The sequence below is a fragment of the Lynx canadensis genome, chromosome B4 (assembly GCF_007474595.2).
Source record: "Lynx canadensis isolate LIC74 chromosome B4, mLynCan4.pri.v2, whole genome shotgun sequence".
Classification (NCBI taxonomy): domain Eukaryota; kingdom Metazoa; phylum Chordata; class Mammalia; order Carnivora; family Felidae; genus Lynx; species Lynx canadensis.
The window spans coordinates 74,312,467-74,335,955 of record NC_044309.1 but is presented as its reverse complement, the minus strand read 5'-3'; the positions used below and the strand labels follow the sequence as shown (position 1 = coordinate 74,335,955).

General features: G+C 58.9%; 1 protein-coding gene across 1 annotated transcript in view; it reads left to right on the top strand.

The window, feature by feature from the left end:
- The window catches only part of COL2A1 (collagen type II alpha 1 chain), a 28,574-nt gene extending 6,031 nt beyond the window's left edge, over positions 1-22,543 (top strand). Inside the window, 46 exon segments of the mRNA XM_032593779.1 lie at positions 459-504; positions 600-652; positions 1,084-1,137; positions 1,903-1,956; positions 2,378-2,431; positions 2,549-2,602; positions 2,903-2,947; positions 3,492-3,545; positions 6,197-6,241; positions 6,681-6,734; positions 8,209-8,307; positions 8,617-8,661; positions 8,755-8,853; positions 9,044-9,097; positions 9,426-9,533; positions 9,929-9,982; positions 10,064-10,162; positions 10,319-10,372; positions 10,810-10,908; positions 11,301-11,354; positions 11,729-11,782; positions 12,117-12,170; positions 12,384-12,437; positions 12,623-12,667; positions 12,852-12,950; positions 13,146-13,253; positions 13,573-13,626; positions 13,866-13,919; positions 14,299-14,352; positions 14,702-14,755; positions 15,054-15,161; positions 15,754-15,807; positions 16,295-16,348; positions 17,085-17,246; positions 17,437-17,544; positions 17,780-17,887; positions 18,148-18,201; positions 18,375-18,482; positions 18,671-18,724; positions 18,872-18,979; positions 19,258-19,311; positions 19,680-19,787; positions 20,142-20,430; positions 20,908-21,095; positions 21,292-21,534; positions 21,994-22,543. Coding sequence (XP_032449670.1) covers positions 459-504; positions 600-652; positions 1,084-1,137; positions 1,903-1,956; positions 2,378-2,431; positions 2,549-2,602; positions 2,903-2,947; positions 3,492-3,545; positions 6,197-6,241; positions 6,681-6,734; positions 8,209-8,307; positions 8,617-8,661; positions 8,755-8,853; positions 9,044-9,097; positions 9,426-9,533; positions 9,929-9,982; positions 10,064-10,162; positions 10,319-10,372; positions 10,810-10,908; positions 11,301-11,354; positions 11,729-11,782; positions 12,117-12,170; positions 12,384-12,437; positions 12,623-12,667; positions 12,852-12,950; positions 13,146-13,253; positions 13,573-13,626; positions 13,866-13,919; positions 14,299-14,352; positions 14,702-14,755; positions 15,054-15,161; positions 15,754-15,807; positions 16,295-16,348; positions 17,085-17,246; positions 17,437-17,544; positions 17,780-17,887; positions 18,148-18,201; positions 18,375-18,482; positions 18,671-18,724; positions 18,872-18,979; positions 19,258-19,311; positions 19,680-19,787; positions 20,142-20,430; positions 20,908-21,095; positions 21,292-21,534; positions 21,994-22,140 — 3,855 coding nt within the window. The 3' untranslated portion in view covers positions 22,141-22,543.
- Positions 22,544-23,489: the final 946 nt, after the last annotated feature.

Below are 23,489 nucleotides of genomic sequence, written 5' to 3'. Positions count from 1 at the left end.
CAATGATGCGCTGGAGTGACCAAGAGAATGAGGACGGAGAGACACATATAGGCTGGTCTGTTGCAGGCTGGTTGCTACTGCTCTTGGACTGAGAACTGAAGAACGCAGACAGCAGCCACTGTTCTCCAGCATCCACAAGGCTTCCAGCAGGAAATCTCGGCCCTGCGGCTTGGATTTGGCACATGCTAAATGAAACTCAGACTTTAGTAAACATGGCTGCGGGCCAGGAGAGAGCAAGGCCAGCTTCTCTATCCAAATGGTGCCTATAAATAAATAGATTGTTGTGCGGGGAGCGGGAAATGAGAGGGGGCCATACCCAGGACTGACCACGGATGCCCCCTCCCCACGGGGTAACTTTGTGTCCTTTGTCTGGGGCCCTCGGCTGGGAGGAGGTGGCCCACGGGAGGCCGCTGGCGAGCCAATTCCGCTGAGCTTCCTCCTTTTCTGTTCCGATGCAGGGCCCCATGGGACCTCGAGGGCCTCCAGGGCCCTGCTGGTGCTCCCGTAAGTACTGGGTCTTTCCTGGTGGCATGGATGCTTTCAGGCTCTCTGGGTGTCAGTTTGTAGGGCTAACCTGGTGTCCTCCTGTTACTTTTTAGGGACCTCAAGGATTCAAGGCAACCCTGGAGAACCTGGGGAACCCGGTGTCTCTGTGAGTGCCAGCGCCGGCCCTGTCCTCCCCCTGGGCTGCCTCCAGTGATGGACCACCCAGCTCCCGGCACTGTCCCCTCCCTGGCTCTGCCCAGAGCTTTCCCAGGGGAGGGCCCCGAGGAAATCTAGATGCCACTTCTTAGCTCTGTGGGATCTCTGACAGAGAACCACGGCGGGCTGAGGACCACCAGGAGCTCTGTCATAACAGTCCCCTTTCTGGGCCACCCCTGGCCTGTGCCGCCTGCTGCCTTCCAGTACAGTCGGCCCTGCACGCTCAACGTCTCTCTCAGCAGAGTGGGAAACCCCTGCACCCCATCTTTCTTCCTTATGGGGGGAACTAGATTCCAGAGGCTACAGTCCCGAAGTTTTGTCCACCGAATCAGGTATCGTCCCGCTCCGGCCATCTCTTAGACTCCCTCACTTTGTTTGTAGGGTCCCATGGGTCCCCGCGGTCCTCCTGGCCCCCCCGGAAAGCCTGGCGATGATGTGAGTATACCTGACCAGTCAAACGAGTGGATGCCTCCTTTGGGAGGGTCTGGAGGGGGTGTATGTGCTGGGGCAGAAGCGCCCTTGGCTTGGTCCGGGGGAAAGTGTCCTTAGGGGCGGAACTGGTCAGGTCGGAGTCTCAGACCCTGTCCTACTGTCTACATTCCCACTTGCGAGCGCCCGTGGACTGCTTGGGACCCACCGGGGAGGAAATATTAAAACATCATTAGCTCCACGAAGGGAAATTGAGAAACAAGAGAAGGGAAAGGGAAAACACAGAGGGACAGATGTAGAGAAGGAAAAACAAAGGAAGACACTCAACAGCCCAGCATTATCTTACTTGTAAATGAGTTAGGAAAAGCGCAGCCTGAGTCAGGATGTCTGCAAAGGATGCAAACGAAGTGAAGGGAGTTGGCTCTCCAGCTATTCTTATGAATCACATTAGACAGCAAAAAGTCTCTCAGGGTAAGGCAGTGCTAGCCCTATCGGCAGAGCCTAGGAGGGGAGAGAGAAAAGCCCCCCGGGGCAGCTGGGGGCTGGGGGGGGACGGAGAAGCTTTCCCAGCTGTCTGAAAGAATGCATGGTGACCCAGGAAAGGCATTCAAAGTGTGGCATCTGAAGGAGGTGGCGGGGGCGGGGCGGGCAGGGAGTAAGCAGGTGGGCAAAGGCATAGAAAACTAAGAGGAGAGAGGTGATCTGGATGGACCGTGCCAACTGTGCTACCTTGTCTTCTGGAGAAGCTGAAATACATCTCTCTCCCTTCAGGGTGAAGCCGGAAAGCCTGGAAAATCTGGTGAAAGAGGCCCTCCTGGCCCTCAGGTAAAGCCCTCCCCACCTTTCCCAGCCCCGAACCTCGTGGTGAGTCTCCCTCCTTTGCAGCCAAGGCAGTGGCCTCGCACCCAGCTCATCCAGTTGGGTTAGCGCACTTCTAAAGCAGAATTCCAGCAGCCCCTACGTACATCAGACCTTCGTGCTGATGTTTAGGATCCTAACACAGGCCCACGGGGTGGGGATGGCTAGGCAGCTGTTGTTTACAGCCGTTTTCCCATAAGATGGGGGAAGCACGGTGAGGGGGCCTCTGGGATCTACTGAAAGAACTGTCCAAGTGCTGGGCTTCTGACCGCCCCCCGCCTCCCGCCCCGGCCTGAGGGAGCTGGCTTTGGAGACTCTCTGCAGTGCGGGTCTGCCTCTCCTGGGCCCTTCCGCACTGTGCCTTCAACGTCTCCTCTTTGGACTGCAGGGTGCTCGCGGCTTCCCGGGAACCCCAGGCCTTCCTGGTGTCAAGGGTCACAGAGTAATTATCACGGACGCGGGGTTGGGGAGGAAGGAATTGCCCTGGGAGAGAAAAATCATTTGAGGGGCATGAATCTTCTTCCAGAAGTGTGAGCGAACGTTTTCTCCTGTCCCCTAGGGCTACCCAGGTCTAGATGGTGCTAAGGGAGAAGCTGGTGCTCCAGGTGTGAAGGTAAGGACCAAGAAGCACATGGGGACAATGGAGGGAGCCTTGCTTTCCGGTCAGGAGATGCTATTGAGTCTGTGGAGTTAGGATGTCAGAACGGCTTTGGTTGGGAACACCCAGTCCTACATCCTGATGGATGAGCAGGAGGCCTGGAGAGCTCGGGAAATTGTCCCTCACAGAACTGAACTTTGGGGGGGGGGGGGGTCTCGGTGGTAGCTGAGGTGACCAGAGATTTCAGCTTCCTCCTTGGGAGTTTTCTGGGGGCAGTGGGGTCCCGCTCACTGACACTGTGCATCTTTTTTCCAGGGTGAGAGTGGTTCACCGGGTGAGAATGGTTCTCCGGGCCCAATGGTGAGTGTGAATATCACCCCCGGGGGAGGTCCTCAGGACGCTCTTCAGACATCTCCCAAAGCCTAGTAGATGACTCTGCTATGGACACCACTGCTCCCTTTGTGCAGAGGAGATACTCGGTTTTGTAGATTTGATCTGGTTGTGATCAGATCCAAAAGCTAAATTTATCAGCTAGATGATTTGTTCAAGGTGTCACCAGTGTTTCCTTAAAATAGCCCGTGAACACACTTAGGATGTGCTTCAGTTTTTTAAAATTCTGTTTATTCTCCATGTTTTGAGGGGGGGTGTTCGTCTATTGCACAAAGCAAGCACGCCTGTGACCAGACTCCCGACAGTAATGACAGGAGCGTGTGTGTGATCTGCTGGGCAGAAGAACTTTGATGTGATATGAGAAGTTCTAGATGGGTCGGGAAGGCAGGATCAGGGGCATCCACACCTTTGCCTCCCGGGCACACGCACGCTCCCCACTCCGGTGTCTGGGAAGGACTTGTGGGGCATCGATAAGCCGACTCATGCGTGTGTTGTCCTGGTGTGTGTGTTCCAGGGTCCCCGCGGCCTGCCTGGTGAGAGAGGACGGACTGGCCCTGCTGGGGCTGCGGTGAGTAATGACAAGGCCAAAGGCCACCTTTTGGCTGGCCCTTTAGAGATTACAAGGCACTTTCGGTGGGTGGCTGTTTTGCTTGACCCTCAAAATGACCCCGTGAGGCGCAGAGAGCATTGTCCACGCACCGTGAGGATTATCTCTGAGTGACCCTGCTGCAAATCCCCAGGCCGAGTTCTGCACCGTTGAAGGACAGCGATGGGAGGGTTGGTTGGTGAGGGCAGGATTCTCTCTTCACCAGGCTGGATGGTGCAGGTAATCCCTTTCACAGGGCCCCCCCAACCCCCACGCCCTGGTCAATCCAGTTTGAACTTATGGACAGACTTACGGTGCTGTGCTACTCTCTGTTCTTTCTTGGCTTTTGAGATGATGCCCTATTAAAGCATAACAGTCTAGCATCAACTAGGCACAGGGGGTCTTTATACTTGACATTGCTGCTGCCGCTGGTGATACTGTGATAGATAATCCCAGTGGCCACCCTGCCACAGGCACTTCCTTGGGTTAATACCTTACATGCTTTGTCCTCACCGAATCTTCCCTCCTATCCTGTGAAGTAGATTCTGTTCTTCTCCCCATTTTAGGGAAGGAGAAACCGAGGCACAGAAAGGTTGCATAGCTCAAGACCCTGCTCGGCAGCCTCCGCCTCTGGTGGCCTCTTGTTGACGGGGAAGTGAAGGGCAACGGGGATTTGCCGAGGGGATTTGCGGCGGGCGGGCGGAGGGCGCAGGTGTTTATTTCTGATCCCTCAGCAATGGAGAGCCCTTGTAGGCGCTTGGTCAGGCGAGTGATGTGATGAAAGCTGTGTTTAAGAAAGATTATGCTTTCATTGAGCTCATACCCCAGCCACCCAGGCTCCGAGGCCCCTCCTCACAGGCCGTTGCAGGGCTGGCCAAGTAATCAGCTTCACTCACTCTGCTGCCTCCTGCATAATGTGTCGGTTTGGCAGAAATTTCCCTCCAGAGCAGATCAGTGAGATACAGGCAGCCCCGACCCCCGTTTGTCCCCCGGAGCTGCTGAGGTGCCTTGTCCCAGGGTCACTTGTGTGAGGGGATTAGAGAGTGCTGGGGCTGCCAAGAAACACTGCTATTTTTGCAGATTATTAGGACCTGGGCCTATGGCTCTTTGGCCGGGCCCGGAGCTGTGGTGGCCGCACCCTGTCAGGGGCAGAGACGAGCCGCATCCCTGTTCTTCCTCCTTCCCGAGCGCAGCAGGCCTTGCTCCTTGCTCCTCCCCGCTGGTTCCTGTCCCCGCAGTAGTCAGGCTGGCAGGCTGCGTATAGGCCTTGGCATAGAAAGTTGACAACGTCACGAAGTTCCAAGTGCAGGCCTGGTGTCAAGGCTGGTGCCCGGGACGGGGCTGGGCTGGCCTCTGCCTGCTGTGGTCACGTGCCCCCTGGGCCAGACTGTGCCCTCTCCCAGCTCTGCTGCAGGGAGAGCCACCGACGCCAGCTCAGGCCTCGCGGGTCATGCTGGGCCCCAGGCCTCTCCTCTGGCCAACCCCCGGAGGGAGGGTGCTCCATAGCTTCCCGAAGCAGCCGGCCTGGCCCAGAATGGGCCGTGGCCAACGCTGAGGCTTTATGTTCCCTCTGACATTTTTTTTCTGTCAAGTCTCCTCTTGCGTTCCTGTTTAATGCCAGTCTGGAGCATCTACAGTCAGGAGAAATGGATCATAACCAGAAGAAGATTTGAGTCTTATTTAAAATATGAAGCTCCCCCCCAAAGCATCCCTTCTTCAGCACCGCAGAAGAGGCAGAGGCGGCAGGCGGGGCCCAGCTTGGAAAGGTCGCCTTCTGGCCTGCTCCAGTCCCCTGCCAAGGACCAGGTGCCGGGCCTAGCCTAATGGTTCCTAGAGTTTGGGTAAAAGTTCCCTGGGCCCTGAGGGGCCTGAGAGAGAAAGGCGGGGGCGGGGGGTGGGGTGGGCTGGTAGAATGTGCTCACCACAAACCTGGGGGAAACCCTCAAAATTAGTCCTAGAGAGCAACCTGGCGGCCCTGTCTTTCTGTGTAAAGGACTCTCAGGGGCAAGAGCTCAGATGTGGTCCTCAGGCTGTGCCCAGGGCTCTGTCCCTATCGCAGAACAGGCTTCTTCCTGGGCCAGCGGCAGCATCTGTGTTTCCTTAGAAATAGCTTGTCTACAGTGGGTGGGGAGAGGGCGGAGCCCAGAGGCATCCCGGACCCAACCAAGGGGAGGCCTTAACCAAGCCTCAACCAAGGAGGATAACCAAGCCCTGGAAGTGTTTCCCCTGCGAGCAGGTGGGAGGAATTGTGTGAGGTTTGCTGCTTGGCTGTTTCATTGTCCTTTGGCCTGATTCACTGAGTCTTTAAATGATAACTTGGCCTTGATGTTGGGGATATTTGGGGTCTAAATGGAAGTCTAAGAAATGATGGAATAGCTAGGAGAGCACCCAAGCTGTGTTAAGCTCAGAATTTGCCCTCTGCTGCCCCCCAACACGGAGGGGTTCTGGGGCTGCTCCTCCCTGGGGGGGCTGCCTGCACCCATCCCTGGCCAGCCCCCCACTCAGCCCTGAGGCCCCTGGGGCCCAGCGCCGCCCACATTTTCTGTGGGGGGGCGGGCACTGCGGGCGGGGAGGGCCTGGTCTCTTGGTCAGGCACCTCTCACCACGGCCGCTTCTTCCCCCCCTGCTTATAGGGTGCCCGGGGCAACGACGGTCAACCAGGCCCTGCTGGGCCTCCGGTAAGTGCCTGTCATCTGTGGTAGGTTTACCCGAGTCCCTTTCAGCAGCCCAGTGGGGTTGGCAGTGCTGGCGCTTCTTGGGCAAAGGGAGAGGAATCCGTATCACCCTAGCCTGTCGATAACAAGCTTTGAAGCAACGGTTCATTTTTCTCAGCCGTCCTCTTGGCATTTTTTTTGAGGAGGGATAGATAGGGAGGTAAAAGAATCATCTGCTTCTCACCATGTCTATAGTTAGAAACCGGCTTTGCCTCGTGAAGCCAGGCTCAGGCAGAGGGGGCGGTTTTCGCCCAGGGACTTTGAGCCACGATGGATGTAGTGCAAAATCAGTACAAAGGTGGGAAGGAGTGTGAGGTGTGGGGGTGGCTCGCAACCCCTTTGGGGGTTGCAGCAACACTGCCCGGAAACAGCATTCCCCTCTCCCCCTCCTTCCTTCCTCCAGGGTCCCGTGGGTCCTGCTGGCGGTCCTGGCTTCCCTGGTGCTCCCGGTGCCAAGGTACGTGCCCTGCGGGTGGAGTCGGGAGCCGCCCCCCCCCCACCCCATCACCCTCACCGACTGCCCCCTGGACAGTCCCCCCACTTCCCTTCTGAGGAGTGTGTCCCACCCCCACCCACTTCTGCTCTCCGCGGAGGCAAGGACGAGCCAGGCGGTTCAGTCACCAGATGGAAGGGAAAGTAAGATGTAATGATAAGAAGCTGGAGGTGCGGTTACAGCGTCAGACCGGGGAAGGGGGAAAAGATGGGGAGACACCGGAGATCTGGGAGGGAGCAGAAGACCAGGAACTGGAGGACGGCAAACTCTAGACCCGGAAGAGAGCTGGAGGAAGTGGGCAAGGAGATAGCTCCAAGCTTCCCTCTCGCCCCCACCCCATCGGGGGCCTGGCTCTTCCAGGCAGTGTGAACAGAGTTCTTCCAAGGATTAATAGGGGCCAGTGGGAGGCCAGCCAGTTCAGGGAAAGGCCCCTGTGGCCCAAGAAGGATTCCAGTGCGCACGTTCCCTGGGATTCTCTCCGGGGCAGCCGGGAGATGAATAAGGAGCTTCCATGTGGTCACTGGCATCAGGTTGCCTTTCCCCTCCTGGGGGTTTCCATGGCAACCAGACAGTGTCTGAGGCCCTGGGAGCTGGGTGAAGGAGACCCATTGTGAAGAGGGACGGCGGAAGGTGAGGGGGCCTGACCTTTAGAAAATAATAATTACAAGAGTGGAGCAAGAATGTTCTGAGAAGAAACCTGAGGAGGCTCTGCCCCGCCTCCAGGTCAGCAGTCCTCCCCAGAGGACTCGGCCGGCCAGAGAGCCCGGATCACAGCCAGTTGTAACTTTCAGGAAAAAAATGAATAAAAGCAGAGGCCATTTTGGGGGGTTGCGGGACCTGCCAGAGGCCGAGGAGGACTGGACCGTGGTCAGAGCAGGGGCAAGTGGAGTGGGGCGCTCGTCCCGGCTTGCTTGCGTCCTGGCTTCCTGGCTGGCTTCAGACAGGCCTGGGCCGGAGCCTGGGGGTGGCGGTGTTCGCACGTTGGCCAGACGCAAGTGGAGTGGTGCCCTGAGCCCAGATGTCCGAGGGCCTCCCTTTCCCCGGTGAAGGAATAGGTGGAGAGTGGGAGGTAAAGGCTGCCCACCTCAGTGGCCCGTCTACCAGCTCACGCCCCTCAGCGTGGGCAGGACCCCCGAGCACTGGCCTTCCTGAGGCCCGATGCCGTAGCACGGAGGTGTGCATTTGCTGTGGGGGGTTAAGGTGTGGAGGGGAGACGGAGAGCGGAGGAGGTGTGGGGGGAAGGCATCAGGTTGGCGAGCTCACTCGGCGCGGGGGGCGTGTGGGACCACGTGGGGAACACCCTCGCGCATGCGCACGGTGGGTGCGGTGTGCGCAACTCCGCTTTCTGTCCCTGAGCTGTTGCTGGCCGGGGAGAGGTCTTTGCCCCCCACCCGCCCCCCGGCGTCTCCTCACTCCACCCCTCTCCGTCTCTATCCAGGGTGAAGCTGGCCCCACTGGTGCTCGAGGCCCCGAAGGCGCTCAAGGTCCTCGCGGTGAACCTGGTACTCCTGGGTCCCCTGGACCGGCCGGTGCCTCTGTAAGTACAGCTTCCCTTTGGCCTGAAGTCTGTGGCCTGGGTGCTCTTGACTCTGTTTACCTCTGAGAGAAGTGGAGCCCATTTGGAGCCCCACCAACCAAACCTTCATCTAGGCCCAGCACCTGCTCCCTGATCTCTAGGGGCAGGTCTCCTTCCAACCCTATCCTGTCCCAGAAACCCCCCGCAGGACCATGTCTGGGACGGCCAGCTGCTGGCCCAGCCCCTGGGCCTGTGGTCTGGGAGGGCAGGGAGGTAGCTGGGGTTTATTCTTTGCTACTTATTTCATAATGACCCCATCTCTTTCCTCAGGGTAACCCTGGAACTGATGGAATTCCTGGAGCCAAAGGATCTGCTGTGAGTGTTGCCCTTGGATTTGGCTCCTCCAGGTGGGGTCAGTCCCTCCTTGCCCCCTCTCCTGATGCCCCTCTCTTCTACTCATGCTGACAGGGTGCTCCGGGCATCGCTGGTGCTCCCGGCTTCCCTGGGCCCCGTGGCCCACCTGGCCCTCAAGGTGCAACTGGTCCGCTGGGCCCGAAAGGTCAGACGGTAAGACCCAGAGTGAACCCCAAGTCCCATCGATACCATCGGGTCAAACCCCGCCATCCCTCCTTCCTGCACTCACACCAGTGTCCTTGTTGGGGGCTGGGGGGGGGCACGCCTTTAAGGGTTTCTGGAGATGGGGGCAGGGTCAATGGAGAGAACCCAGCGTGACAACCTGCCTCTGTCTTTTCTCAAGGGTGAGCCTGGTATTGCTGGCTTCAAAGGCGAACAAGGCCCCAAGGGAGAGCCTGTGAGTATCTGCCCACCAGCTCTTGGGCCCAAGGCCATCACCCCGCCCACTGCCCTACTCCTCCATAGCTCTGGGACCCCTCAGGCTGTGTCTGGGGAGGGGGACATATCGGGGTTGAGAAGCTGATGCAGCTTCAGCTCCCATCTTTGACTCTCTCTTCCCACTGGGCCACTTCTGCTCTTCCTGGGCTGACCCTCTATGGCCCCTCTTCCCCAAATCCCCTAGCCCTGAAATAATGGCCAAGGTCACTTCCACCACATGCCAGGTCAGTGATTGACCCGGGGCCAGGTGAAGACTCACCCTGTTTCTCTTTTGTGCTGGTTCTCAGGGCCCTGCTGGCCCCCAAGGAGCCCCTGGTCCTGCCGGTGAGGAAGGCAAGAGAGGTGCCCGTGGAGAGCCTGGTGGTGCTGGGCCCGTTGGTCCCCCTGGAGAAAGAGTAAGTGGGCTCTTACTCGAGAGGTAAGGGGACTCCTAGTCCCCACTTTCTGTGGGTGTGACCTGAACGTGGAAGTGGAGTCTTGGTGGTTCTGTGTTCTTGTCCAGTCCTGTGGCCTGAGTATCAGATTCCTCTCTTCTCCACTCAATGCCACGGGGACAGGGAGCCCTTCTTATTTGTACCCCATGCCCCCAGGAGGGCATGAAATGGTTTGAGCTACTCCCCAGGTCAGGCCCAAGAAGTTACTCTCTCGGAATCTTGCCGGCCATAGCTACAGCCCCACAGAAACTGTGGGTTGGTGGGACTGATCCCCCGAAGCCTGGCTGGGCTCCCTGGAGTTACCGTTGGGTCAGGGGCCATTGTCACTCACCACCTGCCCTCCCACTTCTTCCTAGGGTGCTCCTGGCAACCGTGGCTTCCCAGGTCAAGATGGTCTGGCAGGTCCAAAGGTGAGTGGGGGAAGAAGGGCTTGGGGTCCCTGCATGGCTGGTCAAATGGCCTGCTGATGACTGCTGCCTCCCCTTGTGTAGGGAGCCCCTGGAGAGAGAGGGCCCAGCGGCCTTGCTGGCCCCAAGGGTGCCAACGGCGATCCTGGCCGTCCCGGAGAGCCTGGCCTTCCTGGAGCCCGGGTAAGTAGCCCAGCCGCCTTTGTCCTTGACTTCCGACTGTGATCGGGAGTCCTCGTGCCCTTCCCCACCTGCTCTCTCCAGCCCTGTGCTGAGGATCGGGAGGGCCTGGGGCCTGCCCCGACGCCCGCCCACCCTCTGTCTCTCTCCTCAACAAAGGGTCTCACTGGACGCCCCGGTGATGCTGGTCCTCAAGGCAAAGTTGGTCCTTCTGTAAGTCTACCATTTGGAGTTGTTGGGAGAGGTTGAGGGGATATCCTTGAGGAGGCAGGTAGGAAGACAGACAGGAGTCTGGGTGGGGGGGCAGCCCGTGAATTTTGAGAACAGGGGAGGGGTGCAGATGGTAGGTACCAGGGCCGGGTGTGGAGCCCTGAAAGTGCCACCCCGTTGTGCATTCGGGCCTTTCCTCGGGGGAAGACGAAGCCTGGCGTGCACCGTGAGAGGCAAAACTTCTAATTTAAGCAGCACCTTGTTGCTGACGGGGGTCCACATGTGCGGTGAGGGCTGCTGGTCGAAACCTTGCTCAATCCCTGTGCCGTATGTCTGGTCGTTGCCTTGCCCTGTGCCTGCCACATAGTAGGCACTTAGTAGGTGGATGGACGGATGTGGGAAGAGCGTCTATATTCTGAGAATGGTGTCCTCTCTTTCAGGGAGCCCCTGGTGAAGATGGTCGTCCTGGACCTCCAGGTCCTCAGGGTGCTCGTGGGCAGCCTGGCGTCATGGGTTTCCCCGGCCCCAAAGGTGCCAATGTAAGTAATAACCCGCCCTTCCATTTCCTTCCACATGGTGCCACCTACCTCCTTGCCCCCTGTGGAAAGGACTGGCTCCTAAAGCGAGTTAACCAAGGGCAGGTCTGAGTGGGATCCTGGGTGCCATGGGCAGCTGGGGCCTCCATGTCCCACAGGAGTGCATGTGATCTGGGGAAACCCAGGGCTCCTTAGAGCTTCGGGACATCTCAGCCGTGACATTGTTCCATGGGGCAGTGCTGCCACACCCTCTGAGCGTAAGAGAAGGTGCTGATACTCAGCTTGAGCTTTTCCTGTCCATCAGGCTGTGGCCCCAAGTCCCAGGCTCCCCCACCTGCTCTACCCCCCCCCCCCACCAAAACCCTCCCTTCATGGTCCTGCACTCTTTCCTCCAGGGCGAACCTGGCAAGGCTGGTGAGAAGGGACTGCCCGGTGCCCCTGGACTGAGAGTAAGTACTCCGTCTCACTACCCACGCATTGGTGCTGGCTGGCCACCCTCAAGGGGAGAGGAATCCCATGGCATGCTCCTGGGGTCCCCTTAGCAGCGTGGAGTCCTGTGGCTGAGCCCATGCTTCTCTAGGGCCTTTGGGAGTCCACACAGGATGACTTCTAGTTGCTATTGGTCAGTAGCCGGGAGATGGGGAAGGCTCCCATGCTGAGCAAGACTGGGAAAAGGAGGGGCTCAGGAAAGGAAGTGGGGAGAAATGGAGTTCAGGTTGGGGGATCATGGAAACTCAGGGCCACCGACTGTGTCTGCCCAGTACTGGGGTCTACAGAACTGAACAGCGTGTGTCAGGACCTTACCCTTTTCCCTTCCCTCTAGGGTCTTCCCGGCAAAGATGGTGAGACCGGTGCTGCGGGGCCCCCCGGACCCGCTGTAAGTACCTGCCTGGCCTCTCTAGGTGGCCCTGTGGGCATGGGGGCGGTGGCGTGGAGGCCGAGGCACCTCAGGCCCGCTCGGCGTTGAAACTAACAGTTTGGGTGTGGGCTCATGCGGGACACCAGACCCACTCAGCCAAGGCAGTGTGGACCCCACCCGTTTCAGGAGTGCAGGTCATTGGTGGGAGAATAGCGAGGCACACACTCCTGCAACCCTGTTGGGTGGTGCAGGGGGGTGTCTGGCCTGTCCTTCTGCTGGCCACCCCGGTGCCCTGTGTCCGAGGCTCTTAGATTCTCCGGAGCGCTCGGATCACGTTTGTTTCCTTCTGCAGGGACCTGCCGGTGAACGAGGCGAGCAGGGTGCCCCTGGGCCATCTGGGTTCCAGGTAGGTGGCCGGACTGGGCCCCCTCTTCAGTCCTTTCCAAGCCCGGGGTTCTGCGGGCGGTAGTAGGCACTGCGGGTGGAGGGCCCACCCCTCTCATGGGGGCCAGGGGGGTGAGGCTTCCCTGCAGTCCTGGCTCTTGCCTTGTGCTGGGCCTCCCTGGAGGGCGGGAGGAGTAAACTTACTCTCTTGCTAACGCATGTCACTGCCTTCTAGGGACTTCCTGGCCCTCCCGGTCCCCCAGGTGAAGGTGGAAAGCCAGGTGACCAGGTGAGTGTGGGGCTCTTTGAACCTGCAAACTATTTAGATGGGAAGGTCTCTTCTGCTCTGCAGGAGGGCACGAGGAGCCCCGCGAGGCCGGGCCACATCCCAGCTCAGCCTCCAGAGGGAGGGATGCTCCTCCCTGGCTGCAGGACATCAAATCTCCCCCTCTCTCACATGTCTTTGTTCTCCAGGGTGTTCCTGGTGAAGCTGGAGCCCCCGGCCTCGTGGGTCCCAGGGTAAGCATTGGCCGTTTCTGGTGGTCCCCTCAGACCTGCTCTTTCCCTGTGCATTTCTGCCAGCCTGGCCCTGCAGAGCCACGCCCGGGTCCCGGGGCCCCACTCTGCTTGCTGCCCCCCTGCCTTTCCCTGGGCCTCTGCCCCATCACTCTCACTTGACTGCCCCATGGTGTCTCTGTCACAGGGTGAACGAGGTTTCCCAGGTGAACGTGGCTCTCCCGGTGCCCAGGGCCTCCAGGGTCCCCGCGGCCTCCCTGGCACTCCTGGCACGGACGGCCCCAAAGTAAGTGAGGCTGTTGGGGTTGTCTGCGTCAGCCTAGGAGGCCCTGCTGGGGGAGGGGAGGGGGGATGGGGACAGGAGAAGGGAAGATGGAAGACAAGACAGAAAGGAGGCCTGGCAGGGGAGGAAGGGGGGTTTGGGCGCTGGGGTCCTGGGCAGGTGCTGCCCACCACAGACTCCTCTACCCCCACCCCACAGGGCGCATCTGGCCCAGCCGGCCCCCCTGGGGCTCAGGGCCCTCCAGGTCTGCAGGGGATGCCCGGTGAGAGGGGAGCAGCTGGCATCGCTGGGCCCAAGGGAGACAGGGTGAGTACCAGGCCGACTGTGCCTCCCCCAAAGCCGCGCTTCCCTGTGCCACACTCACCCCCTCCCCACAGCACCTGGGCAGGGGGTCCCTAGTTAATCCTCTTGAGGAACTTGGAGACTCCCCCCCACCCACCCACCCCAGGCACTATTTGTCTTTTAGTGACCCCCTCTCCCAACCCTTCCCTCCATCTCACGCCTCTCACCCTGAACCCACAGCCAATCCTGCTGGGCCAGGAGCTGAGCTGTGCTTGCAGCCTCAGCCAGGGTGACACGGAGCCGGAGCCCCCTCCTGAGGTGGTCCATCTTCTCTATCCCACAGGGTGACGTTGGTGAGAAAGGCCCCGAGGGAGCCCCTGGGAAGGACGGTGGACGAGTAAGTGAATGCTGGCTGCAGGCACCCTGGGGACCCCGTGGGTCTCCAGCCCTGCGCTCTGGGCACGGAAGGGCAGTGTGTGAGCACAGCCCCTGTCCTATCTCAGTTGTGCAGGCTGGGCAGCTTTGGGACTCTCCTGACAAGGCTGGGGCCACGGGTGTGAGGTCCCCAGACTCCCTACTGGGCTCCAAGTCCCTGGTCAACTCTTCCTCCCTCACCTTTGTCTCCTTTCTCCCTAGGGCCTGACTGGTCCCATTGGCCCCCCTGGCCCTGCCGGTGCCAATGGTGAGAAGGTGAGTCACAGCTCCCTTCGCTCATGGCTCCCCTCCCCTATCACACCTGCGCATCTCCTGCCAAAGACTGCCGTCTCTTCTCCTCACTCAACAGCTGGCACCCTCCTGCCCACTAGTGGCTGCAAGGAGTGAGGGGTGGGAGTCTTCTTAAAAGCAGAGTCAGGGGCTGTGCACCCCGTCCAGCGGAGCTGTTGCAGGGAGGGAGTGGGCCGGTAAACCAGCATTCAGCAGAGGCCCCAGGAAGTACCTCTCGGACCGAAGCTACAAGGAGAAAACAGGCCATCTGCTGCAGGGCTCCCTGGATGCACTTTGCTCTTTAAGGTCCCCACTCTGACCCCCACCCCTTACCTGTGGCTCTTGTCTCCCCTCCCCACCCTAGGGAGAAGTTGGACCTCCTGGTCCTGCGGGAACTGCTGGTGCTCGTGGAGCCCCGGTGAGTATCTGCCCCTGTCCCCAGGCCCCTGGGAGCAAGAGAAGCCGCCCTGCCTCTCAGCCTGGCCCTTTGGGTCTGGGGGAGGAAGCAGAGATGAGAATGGAGGGAGAAGGCTTCGTCTCCAGGATGCGGTCGAGGTGGAGGGCCTTCAGGTCGCCAGATCCTCTGACCAAGAGAGGTCTTCTGAAGTGGGTCCCTTGTATTTAGGACAGAGCTTCCTGGAGGCTGTCTGCGTGTCCTGTCTCTGGGCTTTCTATGCAAGGGCTGGGCCACAAGGGCCCGGGTTATAGGAGAGGACAGAAGCAGGCAGGCGTAGGGCCTTACCTCTCCTGGGCCCTCTCTCCCACAGGGTGAACGTGGAGAGACCGGCCCCCCCGGGCCCGCTGGATTCGCAGGACCTCCCGTGAGTGTCCCTGTCCACCCTCCTTCCCACCCCTCTGCTCAGGCCAGCTCTACACCTGAGGGCACCTTCTAGCCTGTGGGGGGAAGGAGGGAGGGAGGGACAGAATGTAAAGAAGAGGGAAATGGCCTCTTCCGTCTTTCCTTGAACCTCCACGCTGATCTCACAGTCCCATCTTAGAGCAGCTCGCTCACTCACTCATTTACTGACCCACCCACTCACCCAGAGCTCTGGCCCTTTTGGAAGAATGTGGAGTATCTGGCTTGCCTCTAACTCATCTGCTTCCTCCTCCTCGGGACAGGGTGCTGATGGCCAGCCAGGTGCCAAGGGCGAGCAAGGAGAGGCTGGCCAGAAAGGTGATGCTGGTGCCCCGGGTCCTCAGGGCCCCTCTGGAGCTCCTGGACCTCAGGTGGGTAGCAGTGAGCTCCCCCAGGAGCTGTTCCCATGGGATAGGGATGTTGGGGTGCAGGATGAGGGGCCTGGACAGGAGGCCTGGGTGTCACCCCAAGCTGAAGCCCCTCTACCTGGCAGATGTTAGAGCCTGCTGCTGCTGCTGCCCCAGCCCCAGAAGGGAGCAGCTGTGGGGAGGAATCTGTACTTGGGGATAGAGGTTCAAAAGGAGTTAACTGGCTTATGTCGTCTAGGGTTTGGGGGCCAGGAGATGACACAGAGTGCAGGCTAAGGATAGATGACCAGGGAAGACGCAGCCAGGATCCTGGGGAGGGAAGGGGGAGACCTCCAACCACCTCTGCAGATGCCTGCCAGGCCTCCCCCCCCCCCCAACCCCCAAAGTCTCCTAGAGCACGAGTCTCTCTTGGAGGGGGTGGCATGCCCACCTGTGATGCCTTCTCCAGGCTGGGATTTTAGTGACAAGAAAGCTACATCTCAGAAAACTAACCCCTTGGGAGTCGGCTCTTGGGGGTCAGACAGGCCCTATACCCAGAAGCCCACAGCTCTCCTCCGGGTGACCGGGCCTCACTGTCTCTCTCCTTCCTTCCCAGGGTCCTACTGGTGTGACTGGTCCTAAAGGAGCCCGAGGTGCTCAAGGCCCCCCGGTGAGTGAGGTCCTCGTTCCCACCAGGTGGGGTGGAGGGCGCCTTGGGGGCGGCAGCTGCTGTCACCAAGAAGGCCTGGCCAGATGCTCCCACGGTGGTGCTCTGGGATTTACTCACCCCCTTCTTTCGTAGCCTTGCTTCTGCCCCCAGCCTGAGCCCATCCCACAGCCATGTGGGAGAACGGGCGCCCCTCTCTGCCGGTGTGCGGTGATCTGGGGAGGTCTGTGGTCCTGGGCAGGCCCCCCTGCTCAGCTCCCTGGCTGTCCCAGCTGAATGCACCTCCTCACCCCACCCCCTACAGGGCTGGAGGCAGAGAAGCTGCAGCTTCCGGATCCAATAGCCAGACCCCATGGGGCCCTTTCTCCTTCTCTAGCTCTCCTTGCCCCTTTCCACACCAGCCTCTGAGACACCCCTGTCCATCCCCCAATATGATTCCTGATGATTCTGAGGGCCTGAGGGATTCAGAGTCTTTCTTCTCATCCCATAGGGAGCCACCGGATTCCCTGGAGCTGCTGGCCGTGTCGGACCCCCAGGCTCCAATGTAAGTGATGCTCCTGGATGGTTCTTACCTTACTCTTGGCGTGGGGGGCACAGCAGGGGTTGAAGAGCCTGGCACAGTCCCAGCAGGGCTCCAAAGAGTGCAAGCTGGCCTCCATCCCTTTGTGCCTTTTCCCACTCCTGGGAGTAATTGATCATGGGGACCTGTTCTCGTAAACAGCTGCGAGCAAGGGCTGTGGCCATGGGCAACCTTCCCTGCTGGCTTGGGCTTGGACCCTCAGATTCCTGGCTCAGTGGTCAGGACAGGCTGGCACGATTGCCTCAACACATTTCTTGAGCGCATTCTGTGTTCCCGGCCTGTACGAGTTCTACATTTTGCCCACAGGGAATCTGCCATGGAGGGATGAGAGATGGTGAAAAGTCACCAGTTTACCACCAATCAAGTGCAGGGGGAGTGGGTGCAGAGGTTTAGGGGTCCGAGGAGCTACGTTTGAACTGTTCCTTGAGGGATGGTGGGATTGAGATTTCTAAAAGAAAGGAGGCAGGAAGAAGTCCAAGTCGATCAGAAAAAGCAAATGTGGGGCTGGACAAGCCAGGGCTGGCTGCTCAGAGCTCCCTCCTGGGAGGGAAGGTGGAAGAAGCAGACAGGGGTGGGGGTCAAGCTTCCTTTGTGTGGAGGGAGCCACAGAGGGGAACTGCTATCCCTGGGGCCACAGTGGCTTTGGCAGTCTGGATGGGGCAGGGTGAGATGTTCTCATTTCTTGCATTTGCTTTTCTAGGGCAACCCTGGACCCCCTGGTCCCCCTGGTCCTTCTGGAAAAGATGGTCCTAAAGGTGCTCGAGGAGACAGCGGCCCCCCTGGCCGTGCTGGCGACCCTGGCCTCCAAGGTCCTGCCGGGCCCCCTGGCGAGAAGGGAGAGCCTGGAGATGATGGTCCCTCTGTAAGTCCTTCCCAGGCCTGGGCCAGGAAGTCTTCTGAGCTCACAGGGCATGGAGGAGGAGGGGACACCATGGAGGGGGCCACTGCCAGGGAAGAGTGCTGGGACCTGTGAATGGCGGCCAGGCTGGGTGTGGATGGCTGGGCCACTCCCTGTCAGAGCTCAAATTCTCACTCTCGCCTTCCCTCTCTAGGGTCCCGATGGTCCTCCAGGTCCCCAAGGTCTGGCTGGTCAAAGGGGCATTGTTGGTCTTCCTGGGCAACGTGGTGAGAGAGGATTCCCCGGCCTGCCTGGCCCATCGGTGAGTGAAGGATGCCCCTTCCTCTGGTGAACTGGGCCCAGCCTGGCTCTGGCTGGTGTTCTCAGTGCTCTTGGTGGCCTGGTCTCTGAAGAAGCAATACCACCCCCTGAGATTTCCCCCTACTCTGCACCCTCAGCACTGTCTCTCTGTCAGCCCTTTCTTTGGAAGGGCTCAGTATGTCCCAGGACGGGATTCTTAGAGTGCACACTCATCCTCTTTGTCGCTGTCCCTCCAGGGTGAGCCTGGCAAGCAGGGAGCTCCTGGAGCATCTGGAGACCGAGGTCCCCCCGGCCCCGTGGGTCCTCCTGGCCTGACTGGTCCTTCTGGCGAACCTGGACGAGAGGTGAGCAATGGGACCCACTGTGTGTGTGGCCCTTCCCAGGGAGAGGCGTGCCGGCCTGGAAGGTCGTGATGGGAGAGAGAGAGGGACACAGACACTAAGAACTGGTACGTGGGCAGGAAGGCAGAAGGAAGCTTGTTGAGCTTCCAAAGCTTTAGCAGGATGGAAGGGAACAAGCCTGGGGCTCCCGACGGGAGAAGGGAGGAACAGAATGGGAGTCTGGCAGGGGCAGCTCTAATGGCATCTTGTTTCCTCTTGTCCAGGGAAGCCCTGGTGCTGATGGCCCCCCTGGCAGAGATGGTGCGGCTGGAGTCAAGGTGAATATCTCGGTGTCTCTATGAGCAGTGGGACAGGAGAATATTCTGTTGGGCCTACCAGGTCAGCCCCAGGTGGTAGGCTGGAGTCAGAGTCTTGTCTCAGTTTCAAGGGCCTTTTCCCCATGGATTTTCTGGAACATTCTTCTCTAAGCCTGAGACCTCTCTCCTGACAGGGTGATCGTGGTGAGACTGGTCCCGTGGGTGCTCCTGGAGCCCCCGGGCCCCCTGGCTCTCCTGGCCCCGCTGGCCCAACTGGAAAGCAGGGAGACCGAGGAGAAGCTGTGAGTATCCTTAATTCAGTAAAAGCTGGAAGTGGAGAAGGGTGGCCAAGTGAGCTGGGAGCTCATCCACTACGTGCCTGACTCCCAGGCCCTGGATGCATCCCTGGGTCCAGGGAGTCTTGGGGCCCAGTCTGGGCCGTAGGCAGAGGAGGGTTTTGCTGACAGAGTTCCCACTCTCTCCCTCACAGGGCGCACAAGGCCCCATGGGCCCTGCAGGACCAGCCGGAGCCCGGGGAATCCCAGTGAGTATCTGAGTGTCCTCTGTTGGGTTCCTAACTGGGGCAGGCTTGGAGGTCAGTGGGGACTGTGTGGATCCTGGGACTCCTTGGTTCAGGTGAGGCCAGCAAGAGGCCTCAACCTGACCCAACCTGTGTCTGTCTCATTCCCAGGGTCCTCAAGGTCCCCGAGGTGACAAAGGAGAAGCTGGAGAGGCTGGCGAGAGGGGCCTGAAGGGACACCGTGGCTTCACTGGTCTGCAGGGTCTGCCCGGCCCTCCTGTGAGTATTGCTGTCTGTGCATGTCTCCCAGGTGCCTCCCACTGCTCAGAGCTCACTTGAGTGTCCCATGCAGCTAACCCAGCTTGGGATCATCCTAAGAAATATCCAGGACCAAAAGAAAAATTTCCAAGACTTCCTCTGGGTTGGAGGGAGGAGCAAATGGAAAGGAGGGGGGAGGGGGGACATGTATCATATGCATATTTAAGAAAGCTTCCCATCCTGGAAGATGGGGCCCTGTCTGTGCTAACCTCTGACTTTTGCTTCTTCCTTCTGGACAGGGTCCTTCGGGAGACCAAGGTGCTTCTGGTCCTGCTGGTCCTTCTGGCCCTAGAGTAAGTGAGATGCAGTGAGTCCTTCCTCGGGGGTGGGGCCAGGTGTGGGCGCTCTGATGGGGAGGGAAGCCTGGGGCTCAGGGTGACTGTGGCCAGAAACCCCCTGAGATCACAGGCTGGATGAACATGAGAACAGCTCTTGGCTGTTAGCTGGGCCCACTGGGAATAGGATTCGACAAAGAGGAGCTCAGGATAGCAGAAGAGCCGTGAAGCCATCCTGCTGGTCCCTGGCCCAGCGGAGACGAGTCTGGGCCCTCCGAGAAATGTGAAGCTGCAGGGCTTCCCATCAGGACAGCCACCCGACCAGCCCCCCTTGTCCCCCCCCACACCCCTGCCTTTGCTGACGGCTCCTCTCTCCTGGCCTGCAGGGTCCTCCTGGTCCCGTCGGTCCCTCTGGCAAAGATGGTGCTAATGGAATCCCTGGCCCCATTGGACCTCCTGGTCCCCGCGGACGTTCGGGCGAAACTGGCCCAGCTGTAAGTGTCCTGACTCCTTCCCTGCTGTCTGGCCTGTCCCCAGCATCTGGAGGCTCAGGCTCTCTGGTGCCAAGGGCCTCTTTCAGGGCATCCGCCTGCAGCTAGTGAAGATGGCATCCTGTGTCCTGGGTCTTCCCTGGAGGTTCAGAGGGTCCTGCTTGGTGTTGGGAAACAGGAGAGAGGGGCTGATGAAGAAGTAGGGAAAGTGCTGTGATTTTTCTTGGTCCTGGGCTGCTGCACCCCTCCCCCCACCCAGTGTCTGGAAGAAGACACTAGTATATTCTAGCAAGTGGGGATGTACACAGGAGGGGCACATCCCCACAATTCCTGGCTGATTTCCGTTTCCTGCAACAGGGTCCTCCTGGAAACCCCGGACCCCCTGGCCCTCCAGGTCCCCCTGGCCCTGGCATCGACATGTCTGCCTTTGCTGGCCTAGGCCAGAGAGAGAAGGGCCCCGACCCCCTGCAGTACATGCGGGCTGACCAGGCAGCTGGCAACCTGAGACAGCACGACGCCGAGGTGGATGCCACGCTCAAGTCCCTCAACAACCAGATTGAGAGCATCCGCAGCCCCGAGGGCTCCCGCAAGAACCCCGCTCGCACCTGCCGGGACCTGAAACTCTGCCACCCTGAATGGAAGAGCGGTGAGGGTGCAGGGCAGGGCCCCTGGCCCCGGAGAGCAGGAAATCGGCCTGCTGGGCATGGCCGCCTTCAGAATGAGGGAGGAGACCGCTCTTAGCACAGGCCAGAGCCAGGCCTGGAAGGTTCTGGTGGATGGTTGCTCCTCCATTTCACAGCAGAGATACCTCAGCCCTGGCTCCCGTCCTGCCATGGCTACATGGCAGACGTGACTTGAGGGTAGAGTTCCATCCACCAGACAGGCGCTGCTCCTGCCCTGTTGCTTGCGCCCCTGTTTAGCATCAGACTCTCCCGTCCAGGTCTCCTTGCTCCCAGATCCCTGCATCTCCCCTCCCTTTGGCCACATGTGGCCCTCACAGCCTGTGCCTCTCCCCCTTGTGTCCTGGGAAGCCTTTCCGTCTCTCCCAGGCAGGCCTGGCCCTCTCGGGAGTATGTGTGTGCCTGTCTGAGCCCCAATGGGGTACTGCCTCCTCCCCCTGCAGGAGACTACTGGATTGACCCCAACCAGGGCTGCACCTTGGACGCCATGAAGGTTTTCTGCAACATGGAGACTGGCGAGACCTGCGTCTACCCCAACCCAGCGAGTGTTCCCAAGAAGAACTGGTGGAGCAGCAAGAGCAAGGACAAGAAGCACATCTGGTTTGGAGAAACCATCAACGGTGGCTTCCACGTGAGTACCTGGCTGCTCTGGGCCCCAGACGGCTCCTCAGAACCCTTCTCTTCTTTCTCCCTTGAAGTTGGTGGCACCTCGCCCACCACTTTTCTTGGAGACTTCCTCCTCTTTCCCTCTTCTGAAGAGTATTCTTAACCATGATCCCACTGGACACTGCCCCTGGGCCTCACGCCATCGCTCTCTGCCCTGACAGTTCAGCTATGGAGATGACAACCTGGCTCCCAACACTGCCAACGTCCAGATGACCTTCCTACGCCTGCTGTCCACCGAGGGCTCCCAGAATATCACCTACCACTGCAAGAACAGCATTGCCTACCTGGATGAAGCGGCTGGCAACCTCAAGAAGGCCCTGCTCATCCAGGGCTCCAATGATGTGGAGATCCGGGCTGAGGGCAACAGCAGGTTCACATATACTGTCCTGAAGGATGGCTGCACGGTGAGTCGGGCTGGCTGGAGCAGGCAGAGGGTTGGTCCACAGCAGGTGTCATAGGCCTAAGGTGATAGGATCCTCGAGAGGTGAGCGTGAGGGGTTATGTAGAGAAGGCGTGCGGAGTGCCAGGGGAGGGAAAGGTGCCATTGTTGTATCTTCTTCACTCCCTGGGCTCAGGGGAAAGAAGTCCTACCTGACACGTCCAGTTACTCTCGTAGGAGTGTTCATGGTGTGTGTGTGTGGGTCTGCCTTGGGGATGGAGTGAAGAGACGCTCACTGTGGGGGAGGGAGCAGGTGGAGGGGGCCTTGCTGGAAAGGACAGGAGCTGGGGTAGAGAGGGCTTCAGCAAGCCAAGGAGAGGTCGGGGGAGCCCTGAGCGTGTTTCACACTTTGTGTTCTGTGATGCTCCTTTTTGGGGTCCTGGGCAGCTGGCATTGGACAGTGTCTCCTCTCTTTCTCCCCTAGAAACACACCGGTAAGTGGGGCAAGACTATGATCGAGTACCGGTCACAGAAGACCTCACGTCTCCCCATCATTGACATTGCACCCATGGACATAGGAGGGCCTGAGCAGGAATTTGGTGTGGACATAGGGCCTGTCTGCTTCTTGTAAAAACCCGAACCCACAAACAACACAATCCATTGCCAACCCAGAGGACCCAAGTATTTTCCAGTCCCAGTCACTCTAGGGCTCTGCACTGAATGGCTGACCTGACCTGATGTCCATTCATCCCACCCGCTCAACAGTGTGGACTTTTCTCCTCTCTCTTTCTGAGAGACCTGAACTGGGCAGACTGCAAAATAAAATCTCGGTGTTCTATTTATTTATTGTCTTCCTGTAAGACCTTTGGGTCGAGGCAGAGGCAGGAAACTAACTGGTGTGAGTCAAACGCCCCCTGAGTGACTGTCCCCAGCCCAGGCAAGAAGAGCCCCCTTCAGGTGCCGGGCGCAGGAACTGTGTGTGTCCTACACAATGGTGCTATTCTGTGTCAAACACCTCTGTATTTTTTAAAACATCAATTGATATTAAAAACAAAAAAATTATTGGAAAGTACATACCGACTTGTGCTTTGTTCATTTTTCCTTTAGTCTTTGATACTGTAGGCATGACCAAATGGCAGTCCTGAAGGCCTTCTTCTATTGACTTTTCAAACAGGAGGGAGGACTCTAGAGTCACACTGCCTGGTTTAGTGACCTCCCACAAACATGCATTTGCCTCTTTTTGTAACCTCTGCACTGCGTGGAATCCAAGAGTAAACTGGGAACGGAGGGCAAGACTTGAGAAGGGAGGCAGAAAACAGGAAGGCCTTGTTCTTGAGTAAACACAAAACACAACTCTAGGGCGTGGGGATGGACAGAGGGGATGGAACAGTGTGTGGGCCACACCTTGCTGGATGAGGGAGATCAGAGATGCTCCCAAGGGAGGGTGGGGAAGAGGCGCGGGAGCAAGTCCACAGAGGCCCGTGACGAGTACATACCGTCAGCCAACCCTGGCGATCTATTTATCTGCATCTTTCTTTAAGACTTTTAGGTCAAGGAGAGGTGGGAGTGTTACTCACCTCTACCCCTTATTCTGTTTTCCTGCGCCCTCCTCTGGCCCCTCCTCTCTGCTTGCCAGGCCTACACTTAGAGCTTCCATGGACTTCCTCCCAACACCAGGCTTCTGAATGGATGGCCTCCCATTTCTCCCTGCCATCAGGGGTCCCTTGCTTTCCAGTGACTCAGGGTGGCACAGTGAGGAAACTGTCACCTCTACTAGAGGGGGGCACAGTGGTGGTGATGTGTGAGGTGGACAGGAGACACGAAACCAATCAAAATCAATGACAATAGTATCTGGCAACATAAATTTCAAGAGCTACCCACCACTACTGATAAACCAGAGGAACTGTCCCTCTCTCGGTCCCATTCTCCCATCCCTGCCTGTCCCTTCCTCCAGAAGAAGGTAGACAGCTTTTCTATTAA